Here is a 13481-nt window from a genome sequence, read left to right on the forward strand (position 1 = left end):
CAAATTCAGTATCTGATTGTACTGTTCCTTTGTGAAAGCAGGTCCTAGTGCAAATTGATAGTCAGCATCTTGTCCCTGTACAGATTTTGCAACTGCACCAAATGGATCATTGTCTTCAACTGCATTTGCCATTCTAGTGTTGCCCCCTCCATTTCCTGATCTCCCCTTGTATTTGAGATCAGATGGATAACCAATGACTTTGTAGCATGTTTCCTTAGTGTGTTCTTTCTTTCTACACACTTCACACTGTAAGTTGAAGTTTCTCCCTTGCTTATGAAATACTGGTTTTCCTGCATGACTTCCTGTATAGTTTCCTGCATAAAGTGTTGTTGAAGGCTCACTCATATATGCATGTGTCTTTCCTGCATTCTTTGCACCATCTGAGCTAGCTGACTGATGTTCATTCACATGTCCCTTCCCTTTACTAGCATACAAAGTTGTTGAAGAAGATTCTCCCATATCTCCTCCGGAATATGAACCAGCTGTGATTTTTTTACTTTCATCAGCCATGATCATTGAGTAAGCCTTGTTGACTGATGGTAAAGGGATCATCATTAGAATTTGACTATGTGCTTGATTGTATGATTCATTGAGTCCCATCAGAAATGCATACAGTCTCATATACTCCAAATGTCCTGCATACTCTCTAGAGTTGGGACAGCCACATGATGGAGGTGCAATCAATGCATCAAACTCAGCCCAAAGCAATCTCAACCTTGTGAAATAAGCTGAAACAGATGAAGTTCCTTGTGCAATTGTGCATATCTCTCTATGCAACTGGTAACCTCTAGATCCATCAACTTTGTCGAACCTCTCATTTAGATCTGCCCACACAGTTGCTGCATCTAATGCATACATGATCCCACTCATGAGTTCCTTTGAAACTGAATGAACAATACATGATAGGACAAAAGCATTACATTTCTCCCATTGTTCTTCCAAATCACTACTGTAATCACTCTTTTTGCAGGTTCCTTTGACAAATCCAATTTTGCTCTTAGCTCTCAGATTGAGCAGCATCGATCTGCTCCATATTGTATAGTTTTCAACTCATTTGAGCAGAATCGTGGTCAAAGGTATCCTTGGAGTGTCAGAATTATGAAGGTGAAGAGGTTGATTACGGTGCTTCTCTACATCATCCATTGTATCGGTGCTCACCATTGTTCTTCACAGTTTCTGAACACACAAATACACAAACTGTAACTGATCGAATCTGCTTGAATCACTGATTAATTCGCAGCTCTGATACCATGAAGAAATCTGATCTAGAAGATGAAATCCATTTCTGCTATTAGCTTGAGAGAGAATGTGCAGAAATGAGAAATGATTTCATATCATTGAAGTTAGTTACAAGGAGATATATATACAGGAATATACAGCTGTATACAGCTGTCATATACTGCTTCCACTAACTACTACTTGCCACATCTTCAACTAACTCTAACTAACTTGACTAATTCTCAACTAACTATTCCGGATATAATTAGGTAAGACTAGGTACAAGCTAACATTGTGGAATCTAATCCTACTAACTAATTCCATCATCTGCAATAGATTTCCTACGGTTACCTGCCAGAGCATTAATTCAAAGTACTTTCAGACTTGTTGATGTAAAACAGGACCATGTGATATATTTAACATTATTAATAGAGTTCCATCAAACATAAAATCGGTACATACCTCTTGAGCATGAATCAGGCTCCCAAATTGTGGTGAAAAGTAATTGGTATCCGACCTATATATAAGCCATCCATCCGTCGAGCGAACCTTAACTAATATGTGTTGTGTGTACTTTTAACACTGTAACTCAATATTATAAATGACATTAATTAGTGAAATGAAACTGAAAAAAGAATACAAAGTCTTCGGCATTTCCTGGAAACAAACCAGTTGTCCACAAATATAACATAGACAGGAGGAAACGGCCACCGCTGGAAAGAGTACTCAACGGAGCTCACCAATTGCATACATAAAAGTTGCCTCTAACTTACCTGCTTTTGTCACCTACATTCTCAATACATGTCGCACGATGTAACAAGCTCAAACGGGTTAAGTACCTATGAAGGATACTGAAATTCAAGATGTAAAGCAGACAATTCACATAATTAAAACTAAAAGTGTGAAAGCTGAAGCTAAAAACTGGCTTATCTTTGAAGAAATTACTTATCAAAACTTTTCTTTTAAATGAACTTTATCAAGCCGTGCGTACGTGAAGTTCATGTCACATGCATATCTCCCCGACAATCAAATTGTGACCTTATTGTATGTGAAGATCTAACAACACGCATGTGGTAGTGTCGGCCTAATTCCCCTGCAATCATATTATGACCTTACAGTAAGTGAAGACCTGGCAACATATCCTGGGTAGGATCAGCCCATCTCCCCGGCAATCAATTAGCACCAGCTAGTGTAGAGAATCTGACTCTGGCCTCTGGTGGCATTCATGAGGTAGTTTACCCTTGACACTGTGACACTCGTGCTCGGGGAGATTGGCTACTTCTCCCTTCTGAATGTGATCACATTATCCAAATCTGAACTGAATTTAAGTAACAAAAATACTTACATACACAAGAAGTAATTAAATCACTTCTAAAGTTCTGAGCAAACTGATAAGCATATACAAATGACTTTATTCTTCAAGTGATCTATCCTAAAAATGTAAGGCACTAATTTAAGCACTTAAATTCATATGGCCCTTATGATGTTCAAATATGCAGGTTTCAATTCATTTTAGTCTGTTTAATCTATACTTAGTAACTCTTTAACCCCAACATCCTACGTGACATATTTAAGATCATAAGATTTAAAGGGTATTTTGGTACATTAAGCACATCTTTAATTTAAAATCACAAAAGTTAAAAGTCTTTTTTATTCTCTTAAACTCTGTGTTGAGTCAAACTAAGACAAACAAATTAAAACGGGAATATATATTTTGTAATTTTAGATTATTGATATATCTAAAGATATTATTATAAGTAAATTTATAAACTATAAAAAAGGTATATTGAATGAGATAGGATGGTTATCAATCAAGGTAAAAAAATAAGAGACCTTAAGATGTTACTTTTGAGTTTCTTCTTTGCAACCACTGTTTCACACATATGGTGGGAAAGAAATAGTCGAAGATTCAACAAGACGAATAGCAAGGCAATAATCAGAGATATAATCCTACAACTGCACTTGGTAGGACAAAGGCATTGCAGATGATCAGACTGTTTTAGACAGACTAAAATTGGTTTCCAAGTTTTATCAGACTAGATCTGTTCATTCAGTGATTCAGACGAGTCACAATAGCTTATTAGTGGTAAATTTTGAGAACATACCTTAGTCCGAGAGCTAGTTGTACATATCGTTACTGGTTACTTTTTTTTTTTTTTTTTTGACCAAAAAAAAGGTATATTACTGAATGAGATGTGGTATATTACACACTTATATGTGTCAAAAATCATATTATGGATTTTTATTTTATTTTTTAAACCTTTTTTTTTTATTACATATGGGGTAGGGGAAGGGGAAATGGGGAAGGGATTACAATGTGGGGATTCGAACCCTCACCAACAAGGTGACATTTCAGGTAGTCAATCAACTGAGCTACTAGTCAGGATCCTCAGGGATTAAGGGACAAAATATTATGTAATATATGTGTATATACATATATATCATATACGATAATATACTTGTTCATGGATCCGACTATGTCGGAGCTTTTTGAGGTAAACGATTGTTGTGTTTTGATATGCATTTAACTCTGGTACTATCGATGTAAGGAATCTCCTTATTTTTAGCTTTTCATTTATAACAGTTTCCTTACTCTTAGCTTTTAGTTGCACAATTTGTAATATCTAAATTTATTGTATAATTAACTCTTACAGGTCTTGTATTTATGAAAATTTCCAATTCAACTATATAGGCTACGGGATACCATTAGAGTTGGAAACAAGTCAATTAAACATTCAATCATAGTGATCCACTTTGGAAAATATAGAAATACCAAATATTGTGTTTTAATTAAAGTTTTTCCACGATTTACAAAATTTCACGCAAAATATTGGACATCAGCCTGTTATTTAACAAACAATCTCTATATACAGTTTTGTCAAATGGTGATATGGTGGATCACTAATATTTTAAGTTATGTAGAAGGTATGTTTTATTGTTTGAAAATTGTGTCTAAGTTCTATCCTCAAGTGGGTAACTTTCTTTTTCTTTGTGAGATTTGAGTTGTATATAAGCCGTTAATTACTCTTATTTAACTTAAAACCCAAGGGCTAAGGTGATCCTTGCCACAAATATTGTCTTGTCACCCACTACCAATTACCCTCTTAGAGTCCTACAGTGTTGCGCATGTAAAATACCTAGCAGGCTCGCAAGAAAATTTGAAGTCTGACAGCCTTCTTTGTACCTCATACATACCAATGGTAAAAAAGTCTCCATGAATTGCTTGATTGAAGGACAAAAGTGTACAAGAACATTTGAAGTAACTCACACAACATCTAACATGCAAAAACATATCTTAAGCTTTAGAACTTGCTAGAATAGCATCGGAGTTCTTTTATTTGGTCAATTGTTTCCTTCTAGCTACTCCTATCCATTTTTGAAGTCCGGGACTCAATCTCCTTTCCACTGGGGCAGACGCAATGTGGTTCTAACAAATTCAACTGAACCCAATATACTTTTCCGCGAAACATATATACGTAAAAAACAATCGAAATTTCAAAGAATACTAAGTTTTAAGTTTTGATCCAATAATTCCAAAGGTGCAATAAATTCAGTGGCGAGAACATAAATATTGAACTCGTCAAAATTTAAATCCTAAATCTACATCTACGGACTTTATGTTGGACTACCATTGCAAATATGTTGCCGTTTTATTGCCAATATCGCCATAAACAATATCCATGTTAGCTTCCATTAGCTTCTTCATGAGTAAGCTAGCCTTCTCTCGTGCTCTCACCGACCCTCTAACAGAAAGATCAGCTAGCACAGATGAAAACTCAGGCACCCTCAGGGCATCACTTATGCATCTCTCACTTTCGTCGAATAAACGGAGTAGAATATCAGCAGCTCCCTCTTTACTCAACATGCATTTTCCCTTCAAAATTTGCATCATTAATGGCACAATTTGGTCTGTCTCTTTCAAAGCAGTTAGTCCCTCTTCAAACCTTGCAAGCAAGCAGAGGATTGCCAATGATGTTCCAGCAAGATCCTCACAATCAGAATTTTCAACTAACTTGATCAGCACCGGAACTGCCCCTGCTCGGACAGCCACCGTGCAATTCCCGTGAAACAGCACCAGTTCAGCCAATGTGCTCAGGAAGTGATGGGAAGCAGGGCCTCGTGGTCTCGATATAGCCTTTATGAGAACCTCAACGGTTCCAGCCACCCCGAATTTTGCTTTGTTCTTATCTAGCATTGCCAAACTGCAGAGAAGTGAAGCTGCTATCCTACTTGGTTCAGCTGAAGTTGAAGATAGGATAACTGAGTTGAGAAACAGGATTTTGTCCATGTCTGATAGAGACTGCTTGAGATTAGGATTGAGCGAGAGGTTGAAGAGAATGGAGAGCGCGAGAAGTTGTGTAGTAGTTGATGACAAAGACATAGATGATAGGCTCAGCAAGGTAGAAACGGCACCTTCTGCTTGCGCTAACAAGTTCCGGTTTTGAGGGCTCACCTTTGTGATTGAAACCAAGGTTAGCAGAGCTTTCTGCCGATTCTCATGGGATTCAGACTGCAATTCAGAAAGGCATTCAGCAATTGTCCCCCCTGCTCTTGCCATTTTTTCTTCTTTTTTCAGATGATTCAACTCACCGATGGTCTATCGGAAACAATCTCTCAACCTTCTCAACAAAGGGGGAAGGTGTGCCTACACACCATCCTCCCCAGACCCCACTTGAGGGATTACACTGGGTTTGTTGTTATTGTTCTTGCTGTCAGACAATTCAACTCCTTTGTGGACCCCTAAGGGACATCAGGCCTTCAATTTAACTATATAATGACAATTTCGGACGGCCTCCAATCTTTGGATTCTCAACCTACAGGATATTTAACAAAGTTCCTTCGCACAACCAGCCAATACAATCATTAGTCTCTGCTAATACATGGATGGCAATTCTCTAGTATATGGACTTCGATGATAACATAGTTAATTTAATCAGAAGAAATAGTCAGCAACAGAATATGCAGTCTGAATATCACAATACACACCAATCCAAGGACAATAGGCCAACTGATAATTCATAACACACCAATCCAAGGACAAAAGGCCAACTGATAATTCTAACAAGGATGTCAGTAAATGAATCACCAATATACCAACCTCAATCCTAAGGTTTGATGATGCATTGAGTGAGCAGTAAACTACTCTTGGATCCATAGTGTTGTGCTACTTAATAACGATACCAGGGCAAGGTGATTTAAAAAAAAAATTTACTCCTCACCAAATACTAAGTTTCTATAAAGAAAAATTGAGCAGACACATCCTGCGATATACTTAAAAGGATCAAAGACCTGCTTTGACATTTTTACCCTCTTTAAATCAGTTGCTATGGCCCAGAACACCAAAAGCTGTTCATTTAACAAAACGAGCATTAAAATACCACACAAATACAAATATCAAGAAGAGGCTCATAGTTTGCAATTTAACCTATTTCACTTATGTGTTCCTCAGTTGACAATTAAAGCAACAACATTACAGTGATGAAATGGAAATGATTATCACAGCCTTGAAACAAAACATATAGTCAAATGCAAATAGAGAAGGTACTGCAGTAGTATGAGCTAATAAAATATTTGATCTTATAAAAGATGAACATTTGAAGTTGGCATAAAAAATAGCCAATCATTATTCAAGAATAATTCGGGAAGGGTTAAAAGAAAACCCAGCCTCTGGTATGACTAGTCCATTGAAGCAAAAATCAATCTAAATGTAAAATGCTCTAGCTAAAGTTTCAAGGTCAACCTCTTCATGAAGTAAGAAACAATTGTTTCTCCACCCGTTAATATTCTTCTCATCCTCAAATGAGCTTATTCTGACGGCAAAACCCATAACTCAACTTAATGGTCATCTCCATGCCCATCAGGAGGCCCTCCAGGCCCAACAACATCTAGCTGCAGATATCAAATTAAGTAGTTAATATGTGTAAGAACATTTCAGACAAATCCAATATCAGTAAAATGTTTCTTGAACACTTCAGAAGGATGCCTGCATCTGCAGAATGTAGTAAGGTGACCTCTGACCTACCTTGAAGCATTGAGAACACACGGGGTACTCATGAGGCTTCCCTTTCTCCAACCAAAACCAGACCACATCATGCTCGTCTTCTGTAAAACCAAAAAGGCCATAGCAGATTCAGCAAAATGAGGTTTCTCCAGTACATTTATGTTTGTATGCAGAAGAAATGAGAGGGGAAAGAGAACAAGAAGGCTCAAAGGTCCCCCTTATACAAAGCAAAACAAACACCAAAATGAGAAAAAGCGAAGCTAACTGACCTCCTTCACCACCAGGGCATCCAACTATCCTTTTGTCATAGACAGACTTAACAATTGCAGGTGCTTCCTGCAAACCAAAGGAACATGGTTGAGTTATTATTTCCAGGGTAGAAAATGTACTTACAGCATGCTGCTACTGAGTAAAGCTCGAAAGTTGTGCTCCTTAATACGACTTTGAAAAAAAGGTAGTTAAGTATTTAGGCAGTTATTATACTAGATTCCACTTGTACACTTGTGAAGTTGCGATGTTCGAGGAAGTTAGTTACATGAAATAAAAGATTGAGAGCCTAATAATCTAGCCAAAAGAGGTTTTGTCATTTGCAGTAGATCTATTTGTGTGAAAAGGATACAGCACCAGTGAATCACTTACACATACATTGTACGGTAGTCGGTAGCTAGGGAGTTGTAGAATCTGTTCAATATCAAATGAATCTTTCCGGAGAACACAAAGGAGGTCTTTGCAGCTGGTGAGGAAGAAAGACTCAAAAGCCAATTAGAAGAATATGGACTCTACCCCTCTAACAGTATTGAATGCTATGGAACGAGCGGAGCAGAAGATGCTTTGATGGAGATATAACCAAAGTGCATCAGCTGAACTACAATTGCTTGTACTTTTTGTCCGTTTGGTTGAATTTTGGTGGTGTTAATAATACTGTTTTAATCATCTGATTGATTTTGTAAGCATATTTGTAATATGCACCTCCTGAGTGCTTTTCTTTTTGGGCTCATTTGGTTGATCGTTTGGAATAACTAATCTCACCATAAATCCCGCATAAGATGATGCAATGTTTGGTTCGCCACGTAAGGGGGAAAAATCTATCGTTGCATATGTTGGTTGACGGTATTAGATAATATTTGGCATTAGGTTATGTGGGAATCTATGTTATATTTTATGCGCGATAGAATGTGGAACAAAAAATACATGTACTAGAAATGTGGGGGATAAACTATTTAAAGACAAAAATGGTTTTTCAAAGTTAGTGATTCATGTATAACAACCTCCTCATTAGTAACCATTGCATAACAATCCCTTCGTTATTAATCTCGCATAAATAATCTCTGCATTATAATTCTCGTATAACTAGTATGTGAACCAAACCCCCCTTAATGAAATATTTATCCTTTTGCTAAAAGAAAAGAGACCAAGATACTTTCTTTGGTGAGTGTATTGTTTGGGTTAGCAACTCGACTGTTCTATCTGGTACTTGGTACCTCTCATCAACACAGGTACGGGGTTACTCTGTCTATCAAGGCTTAGGCAAATGGGAAGAAACCACTTAGTATTTTCTTCTCTACTGGATCTGCAGCCCGGTCTTCAAGGTGTGCATCTACACTGACCACCAGGTCACAACCTAGGGTGCGAGATTGGGTATCTACCTTGAATTATTGTTGTCCTCAAACTTTTCTAGATACCATAAACAATATTATAGTGATGGAACTGAGGCAGTAGCCATCCTAAGTCAATCACCATCAAAGTCATTACAGAGCTTCTTTTTTCCTATATTTTTTGTATTAACAGTTAATTCTTGGAGGTGAACCTGACTTGCAGAGGCTGAACTGATTAAGGTTCACAGAAAATGTAACACAGCTAGTTCTGGTGTTTCAGAGAAAAAGGAGACCAACGAAAAGTTGTAGCAAGTTATAACTGTTGATATGCAAACTTAAACCACTGGTCACACAAAAATAAAGCTCACGGGGTTTCTTTAGCAACTTGAGGGGATTGGAAAAAGGGGGCTGGTAATCTTTCATGCTATTCATCCCGGTAATAGAAGTGTTGTATATAAAGACGGATAGAACTGTGACAGGGGTGTTACTTGAGGGGCTTCTCTGCAGCAATTGCCAGAACTGTACAATGAGGACTTCACTATCTCTTGTTTGATGATGACACTTTAGTTTTTTTGTGACACAGAAATTTACCAATTTGATTATCTTAGGTGGGTTCTTATTTAAAACCAAGCAGTGTAGGCCTCAAGATCAACCTCAGGAAGTGTGAGATCATTCTGGTGGGTGAAGTGGACAATATTAAGGGGTCGTTTAGAAGACCAGTTGTGGAAGGATTAGTTATGCAGGGGTTAGTTGTACAGGGATTAGATATGCAGGGATTAGTTACAAAGGGATTTGTAATACAGGGATTAATAAAGCAAGGATTATTATATTTCTTGTTGGATGTTTGGTTCGTTGTATTAAAAGTAAGTATACATTGGATAACTTAAAGTATAAGTTTTATTTTTATTTTTTAATTTTGCCTACTATTTATACCCGTGACCTTCTTTAGCTTTTCTTTTATTTGAAAACTGTAGTTACTTTCAAACTATTTAGGTGGAATTTAATAAGTTATTTTGTAGCCATTCTCAAATACATTTGTTACTAAGTTTTGATAATAAAACGAACCTCATCCAAAGATGGACATGCATGCCCATACAAGATGAAATCTCAGTCTAGCACTAATCAATGGAGCATTAAACACCAAACTAGAGCTACAGAAGGTCTTCGTCTTTCTAATTCAGAGAGTTCTGAACTTTTTTTTATTTTTTAAAAAGATATACGTATGAGTCTTGAGGAGAGAGGGTATTTTTGCCATTTAGTAGTTTTAATTCCCGCATTACTAATACACCTATTCTTATTCCACGTTTTACTAAGCATAAAATAAATAAATAATGTGTAGATTCTTGCATAATATATGTGGGTATTATTTTTTTTTTAAAAAGGAGGGAAAATTGCAACTAAACAAAGTACGAAAATTATCTTGAATTCAATGAGGGGAATTAGCTTCCCTATTTCAGGCAACCAAATGATTCCTAAGAGATTAGCAAATGTGCTCAATTGTAGGGTTGGAGCTCTTCCAACTACTTTTCTTAGTTTAGCCTTAGTCACTCCCAACCACTAAGAAGGAAGTAGTATGGAGCCCAGTGATTAAAAGATTTAAGAATAGGCTAGCGAAATACCAAGAGAAATAGAAGTAGAAAGAAGAAGGAAGTATTAAATAGGAGCACTTCGTTGAGCATCCTATGTACTTTATGGCATGGCTTCAAGCACCAGCCAGTGTCACAGTGTAAATTGGAATGGCTCCAAAGGAATTTTCTATGTGACTCAGCAAATCAGGCTAGTGTTCCCCTTGAAATCAAGAGGTTACAACTAAATCGGGTTACTTAGTCTAGACTAACCAACACCTAATTGGTCCATTCTCAAACTTACCCAGGCCATAAGACAAATACTAAATAATCTCGTACAAGTAACGTACAATATAGTCGTGTACATCATTAATCAACTTTAAGAAACATTCATTCCTTGTATTTCTTAATCTTAACCCTCCAGAACACCACAAAGAACAATCTCCAACATATGAAAGATGTAAAATGAAGGTCGATCAAATACTAACCTTGGTACCAAATGGGCCAATTGGATAATTCAACTCCAAAATGTTTCTGCCCTGAATTTAAAACGCAACCAGTCAAATCATCATTAAATATATTAGAAAAATGTGAATACTCAATAACTGATTTAAAGAATCATCAGTTCTATCAAAATAATAGAAGTGCTTAACTAGAAGAACGCAGGTGAAGTAGGTTCGGAGTGGCTAATTGGGTTGTTTAATGTCATCTTTAGGACGCCTAGAATGCCCGAGGAGTGAAGATGGAGTACGATAATTTTGTTGTAGAAAAACAAGGGTGTTATTTAAATTGCAACAACTATAAGGATATCAAGTTACTAAGCCACCTACGAAAGTGTGGGAGAGGGTGGTCGCGGTAAGGGTGAGGAGGGGTGTGCCTATCTCTGAGAACCAATTTGGATTCATGCTGGGCGGTCAACTACAGAAGCCATTAATCTTGAAAGGAGATTGTTGGAGCTGTACAGGGATAGGAAGAGGACTTACACATAGTTGTTCATTGACCTAGAAACAGCATATGATAAAGTTCCTAGGACGGTTCTATGGAGGTGCTTGGAGTCTAGAGGAGCACCTGTGGCGTACATTAGGGAAATTAAGGACATGTATGATGAAGCCAGGAGCTGAGTAAGGACAGTGGTTAGTGACACATAACGCTTCCCGATCATGAGGGGGTTGCACTAGGGATCAGCCCTTAGCCCATTTCTATTTGCCGTAGTGATGGACGAATAAATGCAACATATTCAAGGGATGTGTCGTCGTGTATGTTATTCGCATACGACATAGTATTGATTGACGAGACGCACGGTGGAGTTAACGATAGGCTGGAAGTTTGGAGACCGACGCTAGAATCTAAAAGCTTCAAGTTAAGCCGGACTAAAACTAAGTACTTGGAGTACAAGTTCAGTGACATAAAATATGAAACAGAGGTGGAAGTGAAGATTGATACACAGATCATAGCCAAGAGAGGAAGTTTCAAGTATCTTGGGTCTATAGTCCAAGGAAACTGGGAGATTGACGATGATGTTGCTCATCGTATTGGAACAGGGTGGGTGAAATGAAGGCTCGCATCGGGGGTACTTTGTGATAAGAATGTGTCACCAAGGCTTAAAGGTAAGTTCTTCAGAGTGGTGGTAAGCTCTACACTGTTCAAGAGCGCACACGTTCAGAAGATTAAGGCAGCGGAGATAAGGATGTGTTTGATGGATGTGCGGGCATACGAGGAGAGACTGGATTAGGAACGAAGTTATACATAACAACGTGGAAGATGCCTTTGTGGCGGACAAGATGAGGGAAGCAAAGCTGAGGTGGTACGGGCATGTGAAGAGGAGTTGTGCGGAGGCACATGTAAAGAGGTCAGGTTTTAGGAGAGGTAAGAGGTAGGTCAAAAAAGAATTGCGGGAGGTGATCAGGCATGGCATGACGCATCTTCAGTCTACTGAGGACATGACCCTAGATAGGAAGATTTGGAGGTCGGGTATTAGGATAAAAGGGTAGTAAGTAGCAGTGTATTGTATTACTTTTTTGAGGGAGAGCCAGGAGCTAGTCCCCTCTTCTCAATTACTCCTTATTTAGTAGTCTTACCTAGTATATAGTATTTTTTCCGCAATTTTACCAGTACATGTTACTTTGAGTGCTTTGTTTATCTTGCTATTTTGTTGTCGTTATTTTCCTTTCTATCCTGCTTGGGATTTTTCTTTTCTTTTGAGACAGGGTTTATCGGAAGCAAGCTCTCTACCCCTAGGGGTAAGTCCCCCAAAATCAATCTTCTTTTGCCGTACATAAATTTCACGTTTAATTAAAAATGAGTATAGGCTTCTGAAGCTGATGCTTAAGTTTACATTATACAATAACCAAAATTATATTCAGAATCCAAACCAAATAGTAGAGATAGAAGCAGGTAAAATCCAAACGAAAGACTAGTCCTAATACCTGAAGTTGAGCCTCAAGTTCTTCACGCTCATGTCCAGTAGCAATTGGCATAAAATCTTCAACTCTCTTCGGTAGTAACTCTGTGCTCAATCAAAGGTCAATTAGGTTTTAAATCTAAATTCAAATTATTACCGGGGTCGGAGAAGAGGGTAGTGGGTTGCTGAAACGACGTCGTAGCGGAGGGAGAAGGTGAAGAGTTGAGAGATCGACAAGTAATAACGCCCCATTTGGGGACTCTATGTTGGAGCTGCCATGAAAATACTCTCCTCCACATTGTTCCTTTTTTCACAAGTTGGGAATGGGGGGTATGGCAAGTATAGTGTGTACCTGATACCCTTTTATATTATTAATAAAACAAACAATTATACAAATATAATAATATATTAATTTCTTAAATCGTACACAAAATAACGTTCTTCTACCGAAGCCAGATTTAAGATAATTTAAAATAGAACAATAAACACAAAAAAAAAATTAATTAGAACAAATGTAAATAGCTTTCATATTTAAAGAGTAGATATTTAATTAGTGCATATTATTACTTTTTTCATCTCAATTTATATGACGGTGTTCGATTTCTAGGGTCAAATGAATTATTTGTCGACCATAATTTTTTCATGTCTTATATATATTTTGAATTATTAGTTATTGTAACTTTACTTTTTGCATTATTTAT

The 13481-nt window shown here is 37.4% G+C and overlaps 1 protein-coding gene across 2 annotated transcripts; it reads right to left on the minus strand.

Annotated features, from left to right (window-relative positions):
- Positions 1-4719: 4719 nt before the first annotated feature.
- Positions 4720-13119, minus strand: LOC132635759 (cytochrome c oxidase subunit 5b-2, mitochondrial-like). Of its 2 annotated transcripts, XR_009580732.1 has the most exons (7): positions 12938-13119; positions 12806-12885; positions 10868-10918; positions 7489-7555; positions 7241-7320; positions 6959-7107; positions 4720-6055 (listed from the first exon to the last, which is right to left on the minus strand). XR_009580732.1 is itself a non-coding variant. In XM_060352270.1 (6 exons), exons 1-6 carry the CDS (start codon positions 13077-13079, stop codon positions 7054-7056), a joined length of 474 nt encoding a protein of 157 aa, XP_060208253.1. In that variant the 5' UTR covers positions 13080-13119; the 3' UTR covers positions 6423-7053. The 2 variants fall into 2 exon arrangements, 1 of the variants encoding a protein (XP_060208253.1); XM_060352270.1 differs by lacking the exon at positions 4720-6055 and having other exon boundaries at positions 6423-7107.
- Between the last annotated feature and the right edge of the window lie 362 nt (positions 13120-13481).

The sequence above is a fragment of the Lycium barbarum genome, chromosome 4 (genome assembly GCF_019175385.1).
Source record: "Lycium barbarum isolate Lr01 chromosome 4, ASM1917538v2, whole genome shotgun sequence".
Classification (NCBI taxonomy): domain Eukaryota; kingdom Viridiplantae; phylum Streptophyta; class Magnoliopsida; order Solanales; family Solanaceae; genus Lycium; species Lycium barbarum.